The sequence below is a fragment of the Pleurodeles waltl genome, chromosome 11 (genome assembly GCF_031143425.1).
Source record: "Pleurodeles waltl isolate 20211129_DDA chromosome 11, aPleWal1.hap1.20221129, whole genome shotgun sequence".
In the NCBI taxonomy this organism is placed as follows: Eukaryota; Metazoa; Chordata; class Amphibia; order Caudata; family Salamandridae; genus Pleurodeles; species Pleurodeles waltl.
In genome coordinates this window covers 474,173,684-474,197,695 of record NC_090450.1, presented here as the reverse complement: position 1 = coordinate 474,197,695, position 24,012 = coordinate 474,173,684, and the positions used below count along the sequence as shown (strand labels likewise).

Here is a 24,012-nt window from a genome sequence, read left to right as displayed (position 1 = left end):
AGGGCGTTGTGGGTAAGAAAATGGCGTGAAGTGCATGTGAAGCACACTACCTTAGACTCCCCCCAGATGTTTAGTTTTCAGATGTGTCTGGGTCTGGTAGGTTTTTCGAGGTGGCAGCGTACCCAAGTCCAAAAAGTGCACTTGCTCACCATTGCCAGTGGGACGATATTGGGAGTTAGCCAGCTCTCTTGGCTCATATGTAAAATCAAAACCCAAAAGAGTCAAATGTCCTCTTGCTTGCCACTGGAGGAGATGCTTTAGTCCGCAGGGGCTGGAAGACTGTTACCCCCTTTGGTTTGAATGGGGGGCATAACCATGCCCATGGTGGTGTGCAGCCCCCAACCCTCTATTTTTTTTTTGTAATTCCCTGGCATTTAGTGGCCTGTCTACCCTCGCCCGGGAGAGGGCAGAAAGACTGTTTATATACTTGGGGGTGGATGGGGGTCATTGGCAAGCCAATTTTGGGCGGCCCCCACCCCCAAAGCTTGGGGAAAAAAGTAATTCCTGTTGTCTAGTGGGCTTTCTGCCCCCTCCAGGCTATATCAGGGGCTATTGCCCCTATCTGTCCCCCAGGGGGGTGGGGGGGCAGAAACATTGTTTACATATTTTGGGGTGGGGCATTGGTTTGCCCATTTTGGTCATCTCCCCCACCCCTATACATTAGAATAAAATGTCCCTGGCGCCTAGTGCCCTTACCGTCCCTGGTAGCAGATCAGGGGCTTTTGCCCCTATCTGCCCCCCAGGGGGCAGAAAGACTGACATATTGCTAAAAAAGAATGGGGGAGCAAAAGCCCTTGTCCAAGGGGCTGCTCCCTCTACCTGGTGTCTAGTTGGTGGATGACTCAGGATGGCGATCCCCAAGCAGGGATACACTAGGGAGGGGTACAATTAAAAAAGGGGAGGGTTCTCCCTATTCCAACGATACCTCTCCCACCTGTCTCGGTGCTCGTGGATCTGAGATAGCTCCCTGAGCACCCAGGCAGGGAAAGTGAAATGAGCCCATCGGCTCATTGAAATGATGTCAGCGTGCCATATGATTTGCTCGTCATTTCAAAGAAAACCCAAAATAGCCTTGGGAGGTGGGCGAACTATTCCCTACCTCCCAAGGATGTTTTTTGAAGCAGGGAATCCCTCTGGTACCTGCATCAAAGGGATTTCCTGACTCGTGCTAGGACGGCCGGGAGCAGTCCTCGGTACACACGCACCATGTCTGAGGATGGCTCCCAGCTGTTCTCGGCATGGAAGGGGTTAAAAATTTACAGAATTAGATTTTTCGCCTTGAAATGTTCCTTCATTATATCAACAAAAAACAAGTTGCACTGCCTATGTCCTTTTCATGATTCACAATGATGACCCACCCATTTTTTGGAATTTCTAAGTACCATCCAGCCTATGTTTTAAATATTCTCTGAATCCAATGGTTTCACCTTTTTCCTCTTACTCAAAAATATACACAATAATCATATATGTCAAGTATCTTCCCATTGGTTTACTCAATTTTTAATTCATGGCATTAACCTCAGGTGTAATCTCCAGAAACTGTTCATAAAGTCCTTATTCCTGGGCAAGCTAAACGTTAACTGTATAAAGTTCTCCAAAATATTTCTATTGCTGTTTTAAGTGCTCTCTCTAACCACCCTGGCTCTGGTTTCCACTAATCCTTTTCTTCAATTTATATGAATGGTCTTAGCACTGATGTTGTCGATCCCTTGAACATATTTATTTACTTACAACTATAAGTGGGTATAATCTTCTCCATCTATCCTTTTTTCCCCGACTCTTGGTTGTCATTAAAATTCTTCTTTAATTTGTCTTCTTTCTCATTTTAATCTGTTTGCACAGAAAACTCACTTATTGAAATCTAAGGTCTCTAGTGCAACATGCCCCTTTATGAGAAAGGGCATGCCCTTCTCCCAGAGCCTAACGTACAGTTCCACTCTAATTTAGTAACTTAGGGCCAGATGTACCAAAGGATTTTACCCATTCTGTGTCTATGGGAAAAAGCTTTCGTACATATGGCCCTAAGTTACTTTATTGCACACCTGTGCCTGCAAGGAAGGAGAGTTCAGCAGTGAAGACATACTCCAGTGGGTGGTTGAGGGCTTGGAATTCAGACACTCTATGAATAGAAAATCCTCAACAATCTCATTGCCAATCAATGAAAGGATAGGACATTCTTATATGTAAGTAAGTAGGACAGTTCGAATTAGGAAACACAATAAAAAGGTAGGGTCACATTACTTTCCGATGTGCGTATAAAATTTTATGTCAGGACTGTAGGCTCAGATTATGTTTGAACTTCCCTTAATGACATCACAGCAGCCAAGTAAAAAAGTAGAGCATACTGCTTTCCAACATGTATGACTAAAAACACAAGAACACCAACCTCCCATGATTCAGTATATAACCCTATGCAAGGGAACCAGTCTATTCCACTTTCCTCTTTCTTTGTTGCTCTTGGTGGGCGAGATAAGTAACTTTTTATTCTTTCTTTGGAACTAAAATTGGTTACTGTGTTAAGTTAATTTGTGAGAATGTTACATTTGGTGAGCGTTTTTTGCTGACCTTGCATGAATGTGCTTATTAACAAGCAGGTTTTCCCTTTCCAGTGCCCTTTTCGTACATTGAGCTCCCATTCTGTAAGGAAGGTGTGTCGATAAAATCTAAAAGAGCAGTGCGGGAGGATCTTGTGAGCATGAAGGCTGTTGCTGGTGAAAACAGTGCCCGGCCCGCAGATCCAGTGCCAACCAATGTGGAGTTTGGCAAGCGTCTAGCCTTGCTTAGGCATGACAGACACTACTTAATTGCAACATTGGCTGTTGCATACTTCAAATGGGACACCGTGCTGAGGAGCTGCTTAGTGGGGCAAGTGCTTCTTCTGCTTTATTTGCCAATTTTCTATGGTTGACAGAACGCTGGAACCCCTGCATTTTCTGTGTGGAGTAGTTAGGGGTATACTGGGATCTCATTAGCAACATTTTGTCACCTTTTACTGTCTTCTATTGCGGTTAAAATGGATGATGATAATGGATACGTGAGCCAGGGTTGGGTCTCAAAATCCTGTGAGATAGACCCCGACCTAGTTCTCCTGACTGTTTTAGCAGTTACCAAATTTGCCAAAATGGCTATGTACAAGGACCTACAAAAGTTGCAGGGCACTCCACTCCCAACCTCACAGAATCACAGAGTGACCCTGCCTAGATGCACCAGATGGGTGTAGGTGGGCCCCTCAATGGGGACCCTGGGTATGATGAAGACAAAAATGAGGAAGAATCTCATGAAAAGATGTGCAAGTTTCTACACCTTCGTGGACTAGGATGACGAGGTAGCAGGGCATAGTAGCCTCTGTGCTCCGAGCAGGGACACTGCCTTTCATGTGACTCCTAATTAAGACCAATGGATGCCCAAATATTTGATGACTTGGATAAGGAGTCCACCTGCCATTCCTTGGGACTGCAATCTCCCCCCTGAACACTAGGCTCCAGGCCGGGTTACCCATTCAGGAGGCCGTGGGACAGGCAAGGCTACTGGGCAAAACAGTGGGGCTGAGACCTTACACAGTCTTCTCAGGGAGGTTAGTGTAGGGGTTACTGAGACTCAAGAATCAATACCATACCCACATAGAGCACAATAAGATCAATGTCCGACCCAGTTTTCTCAGTAGAAAACAGAAGAACTTTATTGCGCTGAAAACAAAGAATTCCACTATGCATCCAATCATGTATGACTACCCGTTTCACAAGTGTGTGTCATTGTGCTCTCGGGGCTTATGTTGTCTATCTAGGCCTCCAACTTTCTCTAGTGGGTCCCCCTTCACTAGATTGCCCTCTCCCAGGTTCAGAGTTTGAGGTAGGTTAATGATTGAAGCTTGTGCTCCCTCATCAGGGTTGGTTCTTAGAACTCAGTCTCTTTCAGTCGCTCACCAAGTTTGTAGGAGCAGCCCTTGGCAACATTTGGCTATCCCAGAGCAGTGGGATCTCACTTGTAGTAGAAAGCTTCCAGGCAGCAGAGCAGTTTGCCCAGGAGCTGTGCATCAGCTGGCCACACAGCATGTCCCCTGGAGTGTCACAGCAGAAAGGAGGCTTCTGTTTGGGACTGCTTCCACAATTCCAGGAGGCGGGCTGCGTATCACATCTCACTCCGACACACTAGGGAGTATTTGGTGCTTCTTCTTGGGTGCACAAGCCACACACCCGCAGTTTTACTGATCCTTCAGCACAGTGGACGCCACACCCCAGGTGTTATGTTCAGAAAACAATGCCTACACAATGACAATCTTGATTCCTCACAAGGCGACACAAGGAAACTCTCTGATCACTAAGGGCCAGATGTACTCAAAACTGGTCACAAAATACTGGTCACAATTTATGACCTGTATTTTTTCAACAAGTGTAGTATTTTGAGAACCAACCTATGTTCCAATAAGTTGGTTTGCAAAATACAAAATTATAGTGGGTCTCAATTTGACCTACCTCATTAGTAATAATGAGGTAGATCACAAAGTGAACCCCACTATGATTTGCTAGCTTCACAGGGATTGTGGCCTGCTGGAGACAGCAGACCACCATATCGGTGATTGCTTTTAAATAAAGCAATATATATATATATATTTTTAAATGCAGCCCATTTTCCTTAAAGGCAAATGGAATGCATTTAAAAAGAAACATATATTTTTGGTTTGTTTAAGATGATGGTCGGGGTGGACCCATGCCTCCCCTTAAAAAACATTTTTTTTACATCCATAAAGGGGAAGGGGTAGAAAGGCCACCTCTTTCCTTTTGCGAATGGGTCAGCAACTCCTTTGAGGAATGTGTATAATTTCAATGTTTTGTAACCAGATTTTGGTTGCAAAACATTGATACATGACATACCAATTTGGTATTTGGAAGGCACCCATACAACATGCCCCTTCCAAAACCCGACTCGGTATCCATTTATGTACACCTATCAATTCAGAACCACTTTTCTGAATCGCTGATGTGTTCAGTACATAGAAAAAATTGTTTTAGCATTTGTAAACCCACTGACCTACCAATCTGGAGGGTTTGCAAACACTAAAACCCTTTGTAGATCCCAAAGTATTCAGGACTGGTCCCAACCTAAAAACACACTTTGCAGTTCTTCAGTTACACTGTTCACAAAGTCCATGAGCAGGCAGGTGCAGGGACACAGATCCAGTTGCCTTGGAAGGTATGACATGCATATGTGATGAAAATTGCTTTGCCTGACCAGGCAGTACAGATGGACCGACACCAGTCAATTACAGTATTCCCATTCACGATCCATTCGTCCAGAAGGTTTGGCACTTCTTTCTCTCTCTAATAGGTAGTAAATCTTGGCACCAAAGACAGCCTTGTAATTCCTCCTTCAGATCAGATTCAGGTGATGTTTCCTCGCCTTTGGGGAGTTGGCTGTCAGTAGGAAGCCAACCCACGGTTGCGTAGTGGTCCTTGAGTACCCTGCAGAATCCACCACCTCATTAGAAGAGACCATGACAACGAACAACAATGGGCCAGATTTGCTGGAGGATGTATATTCCAGGTCTGCTCCCTTGTTGTCAGTTTGGGCTTGTTCCCTTTTTAGGTGTCCCTGCCAAGCTACCGTTCAGGTCAGGCCTCTATTTGCAAGGATAGGATACTCTGCCCAGGAGGGCAGTTTCCAGGTTGGTGCTGACCACAGAAGTACAGAGAGGTGTGAACAAGCTGCACCCAGCAATTTATGACCCCTCCTCACAGGGATGAAGAAGCGAGACAAGGATTGGTGCCCTTTTACAGAGCAAAAGAAACTACAGGCCTCACCTTGCACCTTCTGCCATCTACTTAATGGCAGCTGAAGTCAAAGTCATTTACAGCTACACTTATCAGGAAGCGCCTTGGGACTTCTAAACGAAGCATGTCTTCTCTTTCGCCACTATAGCATCTAGTGTTCCCACTTCCCATCAAGGAGATGCAGGAGTATACATATGTTGTCTGGCGAGAGCAATCTCTTCTCCATCTACTCTGGTCCTAGCTGTGGTCTTCCAAAATTAACCTGCAAGTCTGTATCACTTGTGCACAGCTAACAATTTGCTCAGTGAGTCCCTCTCAGTTCAGGAGAAGGTCCAGAACCTATCACTGCCAAAGACCGGGATGAAGTCAGTGCATGCACAAGTTAGTGAGTGGCAGGATTAAAAATGAAAAACCAGGATCACAGGTATTTGTAGTTTGGGCATGCAGGGCAGGAGACATGACTATACATCAGACAGGGACCATTCCCACCTCGACAACCAGGATCAGTATAAAAACCTCTTTGATGCTGAAGATATTAGATACCCTGCTACCTGAAGCAGAGCATGCATCATGGATGAGGAGCTGAGAGGCAGGTTAAGAGCAGAATGTATGAGACCCTCCATAGAGGAAGAAATTGCTGCTATACCAGAGCTTGACTCTTATATGGTTACCTTTCTGTCAAAGCTGATAAGGACAGGCATTAGGAGGTGCTGCAGGCATGCCAGGACAAACTCCTGGACAAGTCAGGGTATCTCACCAAGTACTGGCCAAGTCAGGGAGGAGTTGGAGGACAATGTAGACCCGAGGTGCTCTTTGTGTTTCAAAACGATTTTCTTGCATAGTCTCGCCAGAGAAGTTGAGTTCCTCTCATCTCCTATTGAGGTGATCTTTCTGAGACTGTTACACTGTAAAGCACTCCAAAGATTCAAGATCAAGCAGAAGGGACTGTATTATTTGGAGGATATTCCACTGTGAGAGTAGGCCAAACTGGAGATCACTGGGTGGTTGAGTACCATGGAAGCATGAAACTGCTGTGCAATCTCCGGTTCAGTCCTGAACATTATAATTGAATAAGGTGCCAGCATTTGGACTTGGGTGCTCAATGCAGGGTAGTCTCTACAGGAGGATGATGGTCCCAAGAGGAACCGGATCTTCATATCAATTGCCTGGAACTCCAGACAGAGTAATTTGCCATTTGAAGTCTAGCAAAGAACAAGCATACTCTTGAGTGTGGACAATATCTCAGCGATGCAGTATATGAACAAGCAGGGACAGCAGGGTTAGGATCATCATGGACAAAGCCAAGGACTTCTGACACTATTGCCTAGAGAATGGAATGTTGGTGAAGTCATTCATCTCCCAGGTTGCTCCAATACTATAGCAGACTGGAATACTTGATGTCTGAAGTATTCCAGTGATTGGCAACTCAGTCCTCAAGTATTTCAGTAACAATGACACAAATTGACTTCTCTAATCACATATTTATTTGCATCAAGACTGTATACACAAGTGCCACTTTTTTCAGGTTAAGAACAGACCCATAAAATAGTTCAGGTGGGTGCGTTTCCAGAGGACTAAAGTGAGGGCTTACAATTCATGATAGCTTGGGTGGCGACTTAGACCAGACCTCAATGATGATGAGCCCAGTGATTCGGATTTGCATCTCAACCATGCTTTCCCTTGTTGCTGTCTTGTGATCTTCTGGTCATGCTTTCCACTTGCCAAGACATATTTTGGGGTTCCGGTAGGGTGGGGTTAAGGAGGTAGGGTGAAGATTTCAGGCAAGTGCCTTGTTTTAGGTCACAGAACTTAAGGGGGCGGAGTCGCTCAGCTTCTGTAATGGCCACCTGGCTATGCTGGTGAATTCCTGGCTTCCTTAGAAGAGTGCCTAGCTAGGTGCCTTTTGAAATTCACAGTCATATACTAAATTTGTTGGGTGCATAAACAAGAAAGACAACAACTTTAACTTTCAGTTTTTCCTTTTATTTCTAATATATCACAGTGCAAATATTTTCATATATACAGTCAGTTTTTAGTGTTTCCATGAGATCATGTCAATATAAAGCACATAACCATCATTGCATTCTAAAATAGTAGCTTGATAATTTTCAGTTCCTGGGGGTCGCATAAATAGACTCCTCAATGCTAACTAGTTACGTGACCCCCAGTGAAAATTATCAAGATATTCCTCTTAGCCCTCCGCAGATTCTTGAAGCCAATTGTTTAGCTATCAACCTTACCCTTAATCTAATCATCTCCTCTCTCTAAGCTAAGCTACCCTGTGAAGAAGCTAAAAACTGGCTAAACTAATACTGTTGTTGAAGAAGATTTTGCTGCATAGGTCAGTCTTAGCTAACTTCAGACATATTTCATTACTGTCAGCTTTTTCAAAAATTTGGGAGAAGTGGGTTAAACATCTTTTATCTGAATATCTGGAACAACACCAGTTATTATACCCTTCATGATTCAGGACTAGTAGTAGCACTGAAACAGTGCTACTAGCAGCCACAGAAAAACTAAGAGCAATTCTGGATCAGGGTAGCTCAACAGCAATGATTTCGCTGGATCTGAGCACAACCTTTGCTACTGTATTCCCACCCCATCTTGATACAAAGGCTGGAGGAGGCAGGGATTGCTGGAGCCGCACTCAAATGGCTCACAGCCTTTCTCGAAAACAGTTCTCAGGTCTAAGGTTCACAGTTCTTGATAATTCCTCTCCTTAAAGTGTGGGGTCCACAAGGCTCGCCCCTAAACCCTACACTTTTTAATCTTTGTGTGCGCCAATCGGCAGAGATAGTGCAAGCACATGGCCTTGCACTGGTCTCCTACGCAGATGACACACAGAATACTAACAAAGTTTCTTTTCAACTAAACACCTGTTTGCACCAGGTAACAAAAAAGGATGTCCGCCAGCTGCCTGGGACTAAATTAGGCTTTTATTGTGGCTCCCCCTACAAACGGGATTGTGAAATTTAGGACTAATTTAGACATTACTACCAGTGGGAAAGGAAAATGTCACCTACCCTGTAAGCATCTGTTTATGGCATGTAGTGCTTAGATTTACATGCTGGGCATACTCCTGCCATCTAGTGTTGAGCCAGGATGTGTTCAAGCCACTTTTCTCTGGTCATTTTTGGTATTATGAGGCATATCTTTGAGAAAAGATTACTGTTGGAAGGTGGTTTATAAGTAGGTGAGGGAGGTATTTACAACTAGTAATAACACCGAAATCACAAATAAGATTCAGTCAAGTCTCAATAAACAAAGCCTTGCTCAACTCTTGGTAGCTTAACTGACAAAGCAATCAGGCTAAACTTAGGAAATAGGTGTGTAAGGCATTTAAAACACCACACACAATAGAAATCCAACACCAGTTTCGTAAAATAGAACATATTTTCATCTTTCAAATGACACCAAAATGACAAAAGTTCAATGTAGGGAACAAGAGATATGAACTTTAAAAGATTAAATGCAAACATTTGCTTTCTAACGACAAAAAGAGAAAAGTGCCAACCACTGCTATTTGATCGTGCTGGACTGGGACCAAGTCAAGGTTTTAGGCCACCTGCAATGGAGCGCGGGTCAGACACAACCAGTGGTTGGGCCCAGTCAAGTTTTTGCCTTCGCACTTAACCACTTTTTTGGAGCTTTTTCTGTCAACGCTGAGCGGTCGTCTTCAGCAATCTGACTTTCGGTTCGATGATGGAGGCTTGTTTCAGCACGATGGCTCGGTGAGTCCTGGATGTCGTTGTTTTCGTCATCAATGTCGAAGCGCTCCAGAGCTTTCAATGGGGCAAAGCTGGAAGTCAAGCCAAGTCACAGTTCGACGATGCCGGCTTGACTCCGTCGCCGAGGTCAGTAAACTTATGGAGCTTCTTGACAAATGTCCAAATGTTCTTAATCTTCTGGATCGTCTTCTAGAAGCTCTCTTTGAGCCTTTGGGGGTCCACAACACCAGCCAAGGGTCCAGAAGCTCTGAGTTACCTCTTGGAGGTTTGGGACTACAGTTCCCACAATGCACCTGGTCAAATCCTTTGAAGTCCAGTTGAGCTGGTCAGCTGGGCTTGCCTTGCAGAAGGTGTTGCAGGTGACTTCTGGTACCTCTCTTCCACCTGTTGCTTTCAGGGAATACACTCCTTAGTCTTGGAAGCAAGGCAAAGTCCTCTTTTGTGAAGCCCAGAGAATGCAGCATGTGCACTCCTTGTGAGAGCAGTCCTCTCTTGGAGCAGGCCAGAGGTTCAGCAGGGCAGTCGTTCTCCTTCAGATTTCTTTAAGCAGGGATCTGAGGTGCTGTGCAGCTCTCACATATTGACTGCAGTTCTCTGGGTTGGCAATAGTGGGGGCACCCCTAACATGGGGTTGAAGTTACCACCCTCTGTGATGACCACTTCCTGGGAAGAATGGCATATTTGTGTCCCAGAATGCACTATCTACAAAAATTAAAATTAAAACAAATCTGTCCTGGGAGTTCCGGTTTTGCTAACCCAACCCACAAGTGCCGCTCCCTTTACCCTACACTTCTCTTGCAGCCCCTTTCCTCATCCAATTTGGGAGGCTCACATCTGGCTGGGGGTGAAGTGAGTGGTGGGTGGGCTGGTTTCTGCTCTACGTCTTTCTCCCTTGAAGACCAATTTGTCGACGCAACACCCTTCCTGCCCTGACATTTGCAGCAGCAGATCTCCTTCACCCAGAAGTCTCCTTTGTCTCAGCCCAGGCCACTTCACACCTCATCAGAGCAGGCTGGCTCAACCTGTCACAGGTTGGCCAGTAAGAAGAGGCTGCCAAAGGCTGTTTTAGGTAATTTCAGGAAAGCAGGTTCTAAAACTGCTTTCCTGCAATAGTTATTCTTTGGCTACTTTGAATGGCTGTTCTAGCTCCTTTGTATCAAACGTTAAACTTTAGTAAAGTGTAATAAAGCCTTCCCATGTTAGAGCTAGCAGCACTACAATGGGGGAAAACAAGGCACCCTACTCTTGGGGTGCAGACTTATATATAATAATAAATAGGTTAAGACTTTGGAAGTTTTTTTTGTATTCCAAAGTCAAATTTGGACAGATTTTTAGTTTAAAACCAGCCTGCAAGGCAGGGCTGCCTTTAATATGACAGCAGACACCACTGCACTGCACCCTTATGTGCCTTAAATCTGCTGGCTTCTCTAAACCTACATGCCCTACCATATACTAGTGACGTAGGTTGTCAGAACCAATTGTAATTACACCTAATATACCATATACCATTTAAACCACCAGTTTGAGTAAAAAAATGAGGGTGATCAGGGCAAAAAGGATGCCTTTCTCACAGTTACCCATTTTCCTTAGAATGTGACTTATCTTATTTTCTTTTATTAGTCCTTTAATTTACTGGTATAAATATGTCTCTGATCCAGAATGTTATTTTGGCTACCTGCTGTACACAAGTAATCCTTTTCTCTGAGGAGTGGCTAGTCAAAGTAGTTAACTTTGTAATGGGTTAACTATGTAGTTTACATGCTTAGGCCTTATGGGAAATCAGTTACAGCTCACATTAAGAATGCAACCTGTTTTCCATGACGTAACACTCAGATTTTCTACAATGCCTAAGTTGCACATTTGTATTCTATATCACTCGTTTCACCCTTTCCATCACCTCCTATTCTCACCTGCTGTTGTCACATCCTTTCTTCTTGACTCACACACTGGATAAAAGAATTGCCACAAGGTTAGGCCCCTGTTTTAAGCACATATGAGAAGACATGCATAAACATTACCTTTTCTTTGTTTCTCGTGGAGGCACGACCTGAAAAACAAAAAAAATGCATACTAATTTTTGTGTGAATATTCTTGAAAAGTCCCTGCACACTGCTTCCATCATATCTCCTGCAGCCCCTTCAGTAATACCAAAGTGTTCTGGGGTGCAAACAACTGGGGAATGTGACTGTTACTCCCATAGGGCAATTTTTATAATAGAATCCCTGTTGTAATGGCAGCCTCCTGCACACTGCTCGGGATGCCCTTTTGTGCTGCTGCCCGGGTTTTTCACAATACCTAGCATACTGCCACTGTCCATTGTCTCCTCTGGCACCTTAGGTATGAGCCTTTCACCACCTGCCTCCAATGACAGAGCAGAGTGCAGGCGCCATACTTTTAGTCTCTACCAGGCTGGACAGTCGGAGAGGCAAGTCATTATTCTACAGTCTAGACTGTTACTCTTTTTACTACCTCTCTGAACCACAGTTTATCAGCAACATTGAGTGAGTACTTTCTTTTAGCACCTAAACAATGTGTCACGTCTATATTTGAGATTGGGTCTCTGGTTAGTGGTAAAGTGTAAAAAACAGCAGGTGATTTTTCTGTAAAATGCTTCACAGTTACTGCATACAGGTGATCTAACTGTTGCATGATTAGGTGAGAATCAAACAGCAACAAATAAGAATAGGGTGCTTGAATTCTGTACGCAAAGTTGATAATTTTTCACACTATCTATGATTTCCTGTGTAAACCCGAACCCAAATGCCCTCGTCCCTATCCAATCCATGGCACCAGCCCTAAAAAATTACTTTTTACAGGATTTTTAAAAAAAAATACTGCATGTTTAACCCTTTTAGTGCGGCCAATGGTCGCACTCCCTCCCCAGTGTTTCTGTTGGCCACTGGCCAACACTGGTGAGGGCTTTAAAGGAACCTTCGCTGCTTTGGTCCCACCCATTTGTGACTCCAGCACACAGTCACATGAACGAAGTAGATAAGAATCACTAGGTTCTTCAGCTGTATAATGTGAGACTTAAAATTCACACTTAGTATAAGAAACTGTTTACCTACCTGATCCAGATGGCAACATACAATGCGTATGTTGTTTACCGATAGACCACCACAGGAAGACTCATGTTTTTCCTTTACTTTCAATTGACCATCAATGAAAGTATTACAGCTACAGAGGAAGCATCCTTTACTTCGAATGCTCTGGAGAACGTGGCAAGGATGCAGGATCAACACCTTGCCAACCGCACTCCTGAAACAGATAACAAGACTCAACCATGTTGTTATTGTAGAGTCTTCTCTAAGCAAGGAAAGAGGCAGGAGAGTCATGTTTACTGTCCCAGTGCCCTTTTCCTGACATTTCTTACTTGCTTCATGTTGTACCATACAAAAGGTGAAGTATTGGGAAACAGACTGAAGTGGAGATGCCTAACATAAACCTTTCAATAGCAGCACCAGGATACCTACCTTCCTTGGGCCACTATTTCACTAGGTGAGCAGCTGTAGAGTTTTTTGTTCCCTCTACTTGAGGTAATCAGAGACTTGCTAATAGCCTGCTCAACAACCTCATCTGCCGTCAGAAAGTAGTAGGTGTTCTGTTTGCCAAATGACAAGTGCATTATAGTCCCCAACCCACACATAATGGGGGACAGAACATAAGCCACATGGTCAGGGAATACCCTCTGTGACAAAAATAAAGGGACTGATCTAGATGTTGGCATTCTTACTGCCAAGCAATGCCAGTGCCAGGCCTGAAAAGACCGTCATATCAGTGGTCTCCTCCCTGCCGTATTTAGATACATTGCGGCTAAGCAAAAGACTGCTATGTATTCAGTTGTGGAAGCTGCAACCCGCAGCTGATGCAGCAATCTCCAATGCTGACGATTAGCTCTTCGTTGCTGTTTTGACAGCTGTGGGCCCATGGCGGATGGAATCTGTTGCGGGACCCTTTAGGTATAATACCATGGCTGTGGCCACTGATTGAATGGCAGTAGCCCACGCCTATTGCAAATTGGACAATTGTAAACACCAGCAAAACACACTATAAAACACATTCCATTTCAGACGATGATTCTCTGCCATTCCACTGCAGAAGACCAGACAGACAGCCAAATCCACAACATAAGAGACAGGTTTTTTGATTCAGTTTACCTCTTCCCCTGTCTTTTTTGTTAAATCATTTTTTTTTTTTAGTACCCATAATTTTTGTGAGCACTAGTTCTCTTATATATTTCACAATGGCAGAGAGAAGAAATCCCCGTTTCACAGAGGGAGATTGTCTGTCATGGTGGATAAAATCATTAAAGCAGAGCCACAACCGTTTGGAGTACAAGTCCAAAATACTACCACTTCCTAGAAAAGGCAAATGTGGACTAGCTTAGTGGGCAGGGTGAATGCAGTAGGCAACAACCTGCACACACAGAAGAAGATTAGGAAGAGATGGAACTACCTGCAGGGGAAGGTTTGTTCACTGGCCTCCATGCGTCACCTCAAGGCACAGAGGACTGGTGGTGGTTCTCCTCTCCCCCCATTACAACTCATTCCCTAGGAGGAGAAGCTCCTGTACATCCTCCATCCTGAAGGCTTCACTGGAGTCCCTGGTGAAGTGTAGACTGGTAAGTCAGACATGTGCAAGTCTCCCTAATCACCAATGCCCATAAGGTAGACTTTTAGTATGCTGCAACAACCTTAAAACAGGTATAGCTAATTTTGAATAAACAAAATATGTCTCATACACTTTACCCAAATTGCCAGCAGCATGGGTGTAGCTCTCCTTCTGACATAATGCAATATGAATAGTCAGATTGTGTGTAGTTCCCCATGGATCATCCCTTGCATGGGCTCTGTCCATTACTGTCTATCAATGTATGTTGTTGCGCTTCCAAAAACAGGTCCAAAATTACATCCGTTTTCACAGGAGAATATAGTGTTCCTAAGTTGTATTTTCTCCTAGTCACATCATATCCATATGAGTGTACCAGTTGCAAACGTGATCTAATCTCTAAGAAAGTGTTTGAAAGTGAAATGTGTAACTTATTTCTTTAACAAGTATTGTCCATGGTATCAACAGATGACTACAACCAACATGATGCTCTGTTATTGCATCTGAAAAACAATAGTGGAAGGTAATGCTGTTACACTGTTCTTAACCTCCATATGCACACACATTAAATAAACTAGTGCATTTGTCAGTCACCATATCATGCCATGGATTAAAATATTACTTTTTTGGTATCTCAACAATGTTGATACCTGCTCTTAGCTACACTGAATTGATGCCTAAATCATTCATTGTGTGTTGAATCCAAGTAATCCAAAAATGTGTTGTGGCATGGTGAAGAGAATCAGTAGCCACACACAAATTAAAATGCACTGTCCATATGATGACCAATTACAGTATCATGTGCATTATGAACCACCTTGTATCCAATGTTTTGCAGCCTGCTTGGCCTTGGAATGGTCCAGTCCTACAACCAACCCACCGCTGTGATGGGTTCAATGTCTGTCACATGTAACCTAAAAATATTAACTAACACTTTGGTATTTCAGGACATACTTACAAGGTCAGCACTGAAGTTGTCATCTGTGTAAATCAGGCTCCATGCGTAAAACAATGAAAATAACACAAAGGCCCAATAAGTCAATCTCACTCTTTCTAGGTTTTAGGTTGGCCCTTTTGTAGAAAAAAACACATGAAATGCACAAACAATAATTTAAACACATCTCCTCTCTATCCTTCACAGGTCGAACCACCCAGCCTAGTGCAACATCATCTGCGAGCCAAGACACCTCCACTCCACCCCAGGAGCAAGACTTCAGTGAGGACTCCAATGCTGCAAGTCCGGATGATGAGGAGCAAGTTGGTCCATCTGCTCTGTCTGGCCACACAGCTCTAGTGAGTCACACCCAGGCCACAGCTACACCTCCCACCACAGCTGCAACAAGACCTCAGCGTGATGACCCCACCACTTCCTGTGCACTAAGAACCAGCACACAAATCTTGTGCCCCCCAGTCCTAGCTACTGTTGAGCCACTAACAACTAGAGCCTCCAGTTCTGCCAGGACGCATGGTTTGGGGCACACTTCAAGGGCACAGGCTAGTGAGGGTAGGGGTCATAGGAAGGAATCTCTGGTCAGCCAAGGGAGGCCACTGGGGTGTTAGTTAGCCAGACCACCCTTAACCAAGTCTTTGGATCAGTCCAACAATACCAAGAAATGATGGTCCAGGTCCTAAACGAACTCCAGGACATTAAGCAGGTGGAGAGGGAGAACAATGCAGAGATGCAGAACAATTTCAAATTATGCTCCTTGACTAGGGTGATGTATAACATTTATCACATCATGCGCAGGGCTTTTCCCATTCCATCTGTCCCTGTCTGTGGTCCTTTTACATCTTGGCAAAGTACACCACTGCCAGCCACGGACACCTGTGCCCCCCTGTCCCCAGAAGGGACAGTGGCATAACAAAGGCCCTCACAGCCCCTGCAGTGCAGGGGGGGCTGAGTCCCAGAGGGCCTCCTCGGCACAGTACACTTTGCACAGCCAGGAGGTCCCTAACTGGATATAGGGGGAGGGCCCCCTAAAGGTACTTTGCAGGGGGGCCCCCCTTCAGTTTTGTTACACCAGTGGGAGGGGACAGTCATCTGTCCAGCAGTAGAGGATGGCAAAACCAACACCACCACCTCCAAGAGATGCTGAACCAAATTTCCTCCTTGTGTGCCTACCATCCACTCTGTGAACTGTTTCATGTACACATTTACTTTTTCAGAGGACAGTAGTATTTTGGACATTGGACTTCAAACTTTATTTGGCTCCACTACCATGTTTCCATCCACCACAATAAACTCTTCTTAGTTTATTTAATCTCATTTTATTTCACTTGACACTTGTTTTTTTCTCCTGAATAAATGTAATGGGCACAGAGTACAAGCCTCTTGTTTGATTATTTGTTGCATTTCCTTTGTCATGTCTATCTTCCACCTTCATGTTGGGGAAACTATTGAACCTCCCTTTAGGAAAAACATATTGGAATTACAGAGGAAATGTGTCAACAAATGTATTGAAAGTAAACACACGTGACTGAGAATGAATGTGGAACATGCTAATGTTACAAACAGGTCCTTGTAGAAACTGATTCTGGGTTACAAAAACACTCCTAAACCCAATATCTGGGACTTCAGAGTTACATGCTCCACTACCTTCATACCATGGAGGAAAGGGAACATGCAATGGGAACAAATTAAATAGGCAGTGTTAGAAATGGGTTCTTTGGTTGACAGTCAGGTTACCCCCTGTCCAAGCAAGGACCCTCACTCTAGTCAGCGTAAGTCACACTCAATCCAAATTATCCTGTGCCCACCCTCTGGTACCTTGGCACTGAGCAGTCAGGCTTAACTTAGAAGGCAATTTGTAAAGTATTTGTGCAATAAATCATACACTAACACCATATAGCACCACAAAAATACACCACACAGTGTTTAGATACATATATAATATTTATCTGGATAAATGCAGGTCAAAACAATTAAAATGCAATAAGTAAATGTTGAGATATCACTGAAAAGTGATATAAAGGCCCTCATTCCAACCCTGGCGGTCTCTGACCGCCAGGGCCGAGGGCAGCGGAAGCACCACCAACAGGCTGGCGGTGCTTCCAGGGCTATTCTGACCGCGGCGGCGGGAATCCTCTATGGCGGCGCTGCTTGCAGGCTGGCGGGAACGGGTGTCGTGGGGCCCCCTAACAGGGCCCCACAAAGATTTTCACTGTCTGCTTAGCAGACAGTGAAAATCGCGACGGGTGCCACTGCACCCGTCGCACCCCTGCAACTCCGCCGGCTCCATTCGGAGCCGGCTTCATTGTTGCAGGGGCTTTCCAGCTGGGCCGACGGGCGCTCTTTTGGAGGGCGCCCGCCAGCTCAGCGGGAAAGTTGAAATGGCCGCAGCGGTCTTTTGACCGCGGGGCGGTCATTCGGCAGGGGAACTTTGGCGGGCGGCCTCCGCCGCCCGCCGAAGTTGGAATGACCCCCAAAGTGTCTTAAGTCTTTTAAAAGCAAACAGTCACTTTCAAGCACAAAGTACCTGGTTTGCGTGAAAAATCTTCGCAAAGAACCGCAGAGGAGGAGGTGCGTGGAAACAAAAGGGGTGTGCGTCAATTTCTCGGGCTGCACACGGCAATGCGTTGTTTAGTTTTCACGCAGGGATGGCTGTGCATTGATTTCCGGCACTCAGTCGTGGCTCCTCTTCGGTTTGCAGGGTTTTCAGATGCCACACAAGGAGTCCTTCTTGTAGAGATGAAGTCTTTGTGGTCCTGAGACTTCATGGAACAGGAAGCAAGCTCTATCCAAGCCCTTGGAGAGCACTTCTCACCAAAGCCAGAGAGCAGTAAGGCAGCAGGGCAACAGCTAGGCAGCAGTCCTTCACAGAAAGCAGAAAGGTGAGTCCTTTGGGCAGCCAGGCAGTTCTTCTTAGTAGGATGCAAGTTCTGGTTCAGGTTCTCTTCTCCAGGAAGTGTCTTAGTTGGTAGGGGCAGAGGCCCTGTTTAAATACCCAAATGTGCCTTTGAAGTGGGGGAGACTTCAAAGAGTGGTTTAGAAGTGCACAAGGTCCCCTTTCAGTTCAGTCCTGTCTGCCAGGGTCTCAGTAGGGGGTGTGGCAGTCCTTTGTGTGAGGGCAGGCTACTGTCCTTTGACCTGCAAGTGTCAGGCCCTCCACCCTCCCAGCCCAGAAAGACCCATTCAAAATGCAGATGTATGAAAGTGAGGCTGAGTATCCTGTGTTTGGGATGTGTCTGAGTGAATGCACAAGGGAGCTGTCAACTAAATCCAGCCAGACGTGGATTGTAAGGCACAGAAGGATTTAAGTGCCGAGAAATGCTCACTTTCTAAAAGTGGCATTTCTAAAATAGTAATATTAAATCCAACTTCACCAGTCAGCAGGAGTTTGTATCATAAAACTATAAACTGTGAACTGTGCACCTGTACAGTGCACTACTCACCCATTAGGGTCTCAAGGCGCTGTACGCATACCGCTGTGGAACCCCTCCTTGCTTTTCCCTGTGAGGCGCCCACTCCTGGACAGCCCCAGGGTGCAGCCAGGCATTCAAGCGCTGTGAGGGGCATTGTGGAGATTAAGCAAGCTATTGCCCAGAGTTACAGAATGGGACCCATTAATTAGATTAGGCCCCAAGGCGAGAATTATCTGGTCCAAGGGAATTGAGCCCAAGAGCCACAGAGGTGGGAATTGAACCCTGGTCCCGGGCCAGATCTCTGCATCAGGGTCTGCCGTTCTAACCATTTTGCCACACTTCTCCACTACCATCATGATTTTGAACATACTAAATATGTCCTTCCTACTCCTTTCAGATCAGCAGCTACAGCTCAAACAACCTATGAGGGCAGCCCCAATGTTAGCCTATGAAGGGAGCAGACCTCTCAGCAGTGTAAAAAAAATAATTTAGGAGTTTTATACTACCAGGACATGTAATACACTGGCACCTGTCCTGCCTTTTACCTACACAGCACCATACCCTATGGGTTACCTAGGGCATATCTTAGGGGTGACTTATATGTAGAAAAGGGGGAGTTTTAGGCTTGGCGAGTACTTTTAAATGGGTGGCACAATCAGTGCTGCAGGCCCACTAGTAGCATTTAATCTAAAGGCCCTAGGCACATATAGTGCACTGGACTAGGGGCTTATAAGTAAATTAAATAGTCCAATTGGGTATGATTCAATGGTACCATGTTTAAAGGGAGAGGGCATATGAACTTTAGCACTGGTTAGCCGTGGTAAAGTGTGCAGTCTTAAAACCAGCAAAAACAGTATCTAAAAAGTGGAGGGAGGCAGGCAAAAAGTTAGGGGGGACCACCCAAAAGCTGTCAGGTCTAACACGCAGACTATCATAGATGCTTAACCTCAGTTGGAGCCATACATCCTGCCTTCCGAAAAGGAATCCTAGGTCATTCATTAACACCAATAGTCCACATCATTGCAGACACAACATCTGAGGCCATGTGGACAGTACAAGACACTGTGGGAGTATCTGGCACAATGTCACATCAACAATTCAGTGGTATGCTAACAAAAAGTCCTATCACCTATGAGGAAACACATCAACAGCGACCTCTGCAGTCCACAAATTGCAGATTTATCCAATGTGAAGGAAGACCAGTATGGTAGGGCTTGACATGCATATGTGGTTTTAGCAACTCAAGTGGCACATATTGCCTTGATGGAACCATCACACAGGAAACAGGTCAGATACAATCTTCAGAAATTTCATGCTATCAAAGTGCAGGTTGTCTTTGGAAAAGATTTGTCTATCCCAAGTTGGTGTCTATCCCAAGATCAACACATGTACACTTTTTACTTCAAAACAGCAAAGTATCACAGTAAATGTCACAAGGTTGAAATGTTCAAATGAAGATGACATGGTGAAAGACCCTGAAACAAAATAACAAGGCAAAATTAATTTGTACCACATATTAAATTAAAATCACTTGACAAGTCATGAGGACACACATTCTTAGCATAAGCACAGTACATCTATGTCAATGATGACGTCACCCAATGTAGGGAAACTCTGATCCTCTAACATCTTTGCCTTGAACTTTCCTGTACTGACCATTTCTAACAAATTACCATAGCACACAGATATGTACCTCAGGCCACAAGTTTAACTGACACTGGAGCTTAATATATGTAATGGGATACTTATACTCAGGTGAAGAAGTGGGCAATCCCATAAGCCAACTCCTTCTTCACCCCTGTCATCTTCACAGACATTTCAACATCCTCACCCGGGGGCTCATCACGGACACCCTCATCTGCAATTATAGGGATGTCTACCCTCAGGGCAAAGTTATGGAAAATGCAGCAAACAACTGTGATATGGCATACCTTATCGGGTGAGTAGAGAAAGCCTGCACCTTTCTTGTCTAGGCACCTAAACCTAGCCGTCAGGAGCCTGAAAGCCCACTCCACTGGCCTTCATGTTCTTCTATGGGCCACACTGAAGCAGAGTTCCCTTGGCGTTGTTGGATTCCTCAGCAGTGCCAATAACCATAGTCTGTTAGGATAAGCTGCGTCCCCTACACGGAAGCAACACATCAACAGATCAGTCACATATCAAACCATTCTCCCTTCCTAAACTAGGATTCAGGCAAAAGATTAACAAGTCATGTTGGACTTACCAACAAGCCAGGTCCTCTCTGGTCCAAGTTGTGACATCTGCATGGGTATATTGCTGTTCCATACAATGAATACATCTGTAAAATGTGTAGCTTCAACCACTAAAATGACGGCTCCCTGACCTTGCCATCAGGACATTGGTTACCCAACGGCTGTCAGCGGAAGTTGACTGTGTAGAAGGCGGTAACCTCCATGACGGGCCATGACATAGGCTAATGTGTGTGAGGGATACAGCGAAAGCCAATGGCTGTGTCTGTCTCTGTCACTGATTGCGTCTGCCATGTACTTGTACGCTGTGGTGTGAAAAAGCACTCACTTGCCTGCCTCCTAACATGCAGCCATCAAGACCTCCTTGTTTTTGCTGCTGTTACCAACCTCTGGGAGCCAGGATGCTGGGCAAAGCGGGTGACAGGGCCCGTGTCTTCTCCCCTGAGGAGCCTGAGCTCCTTGCCAGGAAGGTTCTGTCCCTGTACAGTCAACTCTATGGCACCCCAGAGGAACAAGTACGTCTGATTGCGGAACGTCGGAGTAAGTGACCTCTTCCTTTCAGATTCACAGGGTATGTGGTTCCTTTTTGGTAATGTGGGTGGTGTTGTGCTTGTAGTCGACAAAATAATGTAGCTGAGACTGATTTTTGTGACCAATGTTTGAAATGTCTGTGCATGGCAATGTTAAGTCACCTTACAGTAAAATCTGTAATGTGTGTAACACACAATTCCTATTTAATCACACAAACTGCAGGCCATTGACTACTAGTGATCAATAGACAGTGTACCAGTAGTATGTCTGACAACATACAGACAATGTTAAAATGATAGTGATGTTGAGTGAAAAATGTGGAGGGTCTGAAGTTGTTTCATGCTGTACTGTTACATGGGATTCCAACACATATTTACCCTCATTACGAGTTAGACGGTTTGGCTTAAGCCGATACTCTGCCCGTCCCGCCGATTTTCCGCAGTCTGGAGATGAGCACCTCCGGCCCGGCGGATGCTGTTAAAACACTAGTGGTATTACGACGCAGAAGACCACCTGCATTTTTCTGGCAGCTGCACTGCCAGAAAAAGCTGGTGGTCTTGTATCCCGGCGACAGGAATCTGCATTCCTGTCGCCAGGATAATCCTGCACACATGCACCCACATACTCCAACACAGAAACACCCCCCCCCACTCACCCACGTCATACACCCCCATTCACACTAACATACATACACAAACACCGCACTCAAGCACGCATTCTCCCCAACACATACACTCAACCCCCCTCCAGCGCATACATTCACTCCCCCCTGCACCCCATACACGCACTCACCCACTCTTCCCATCCACTTACATACACATGCACACGCACACACTCACCCCTTCCATCCGCTCAATCGCACTCAATCGCTTAAACCTGCACTCACCCCCTCCACAAACACTCACACACTTCACTCATCCCATCCACAATTACTCACAGACACACATCCACAAACAACGCCCCCCCGCATTCATGACATTCACACACGCACTCACCCCCCACCTCCCCTGTCAGACGATCCACTTATTTAGTCTGTTTAGGGCATCCTGGAGGGGACAGGTCACGGTGCTTACACCGCTGGGAGCGTAATACGGCATGGGGCGTCCTTTTGGCATGGCGGTACCGGCGGTGAAACCGCCTCTTCACCGCCAACCGCCAGCACGACTGGTGTCAGAATGCCACCCGATTTTGGGCGGAATTCCTAAATCAGTCGTAATAGGGCGGTCTTAAGACCACCAGCACTGGCAGTCTTTCGGGCCCACTGGTTCAGCAGTCTTACGAAAAGACAGCCAAAGTAGTAATGAGGGCCATTGTGTTTCAGATTGCTCTGTATGGTTTATACCTGTCATGAAACCACATATAGGTATGCTTATTTTAACTGCAGCATGTTAAGATGACACTGGCTTACCATCATCAATTCCAGTCGGTTCCATTAGAAATCACACTTGTTCAAACAACCCACAAACCCCTGTTCTCGTTGACACATAGCAGTCCTCATTTCTTTCCCTCAGTCATTATATGTGATGCAAACCCTGGCTTCTGACTCCTGGGAGTTCAGGCAGGAAGCCAATGTAGCTGTGAGTATGTTTATGTGCAAGGTCTGTACAGGTTGTTTGGCTTTCAGTAGCTCACAATGATTGTGAGTGATCGGGGTGCCTCTCACAACAGGACTGGTTGTATAGTTCTGGTCAAGATGATGTTATATGCTGATCAGGTAACATGAAAGGCAAGCAAGTATTAACGGTGCACATGAGAACACTGCAAATCGGTATTTCCACTCTACGTATGACAGTTTTATGGCAATAAATTCTAGTAACTGTTTTAAAAATGTATGTGGGAATTTATGAACAGTGATGTCACAGCAGTATTGCCCAAAAGCGACACTGATTTGTCTTTTCCTGTTCTTTTATGTCATTTATACAGGTCAATTCCCATCAGAAGCAGAATATCTGGAAGGTCATCGCAAAGAAGGTGAGGATCCTGGGGGTCCACAAGTCGAGTAGCCTGCACTGTCAGAAGAGGTGGGAGGACCTGTGTCGGGTGAGCAGAAAATCAGCAAAGAGCTTAGTCGAGCACTCCTCCCAACGATCCAGGTGGGTGCGCTGCACCCTGACCCCCTAATGACCTGCATCCTTATGGTGGCTTACCCATGGCTTGATGGGCAGTTGAGGGCCCAACAGCAGCAGCAGCAAAGGGATAGGTCATTGTCTGTAGATATTGTTGTGGGTTGACCCCTTTACTCTCCAGTTATGTTAAATGTCATCAACTTTGAGGAAGACACACATCCAAAGGCCATAATGATTTCTGGAGGTGTAAGTTGATAGGACACTGCCTGATGCTGTGTGTGGTGTATTGCTCTGTGCTGTAGTATGCCACTAGATTCCTCCCCACAGGGCAAATACTATTGTGAGCAGACACGTGGCTGCATTTAAATAAAGGGATTGCTAGCATTTTCACAATGACATGAGGGACAGTTTCACAAAACATGCCCCATGTCACGACTGGGTCATGTGTGATGGTACGTCACAAATCTGTATAGTGAGTGTAGGCTTCAATACTGGTGACTGTGTCAAACTGCACAGTTATGAAGCAGCTAATATATCAGACTTGACATTGCTAAGGTGGTGCTACGACAATGTGAGCATGTGCATCTGCACTAAAAGTTTTGATATTCTTTGTACAGTGGCATCATTCCTTATCTGAAACATGTTTGAAAGCCGTTTCTCCAGCAAACTTATGATACTTTATGTGGACATTAGCTGGTGGACCTGAGTCTTAAGTCCTTCACAAATGTGCCTGCAAGCC

At 45.2% G+C, this 24,012-nt stretch overlaps 1 protein-coding gene across 5 annotated transcripts in view; it reads right to left on the bottom strand.

Moving 5' to 3' along the window:
- The window catches only part of LOC138265788 (ubiquitin carboxyl-terminal hydrolase 50-like), a 384,629-nt gene that overhangs the window by 51,993 nt on the left and 308,624 nt on the right, over positions 1-24,012 (bottom strand). For all 5 annotated transcript variants that reach the window (XM_069213817.1, XM_069213818.1, XM_069213819.1 and 2 more), the window contains one exon: positions 11,515-11,543. In XM_069213817.1, coding sequence (XP_069069918.1) covers positions 11,515-11,543 — 29 coding nt within the window. The remainder of the gene's footprint in view (positions 1-11,514; positions 11,544-24,012) is intronic.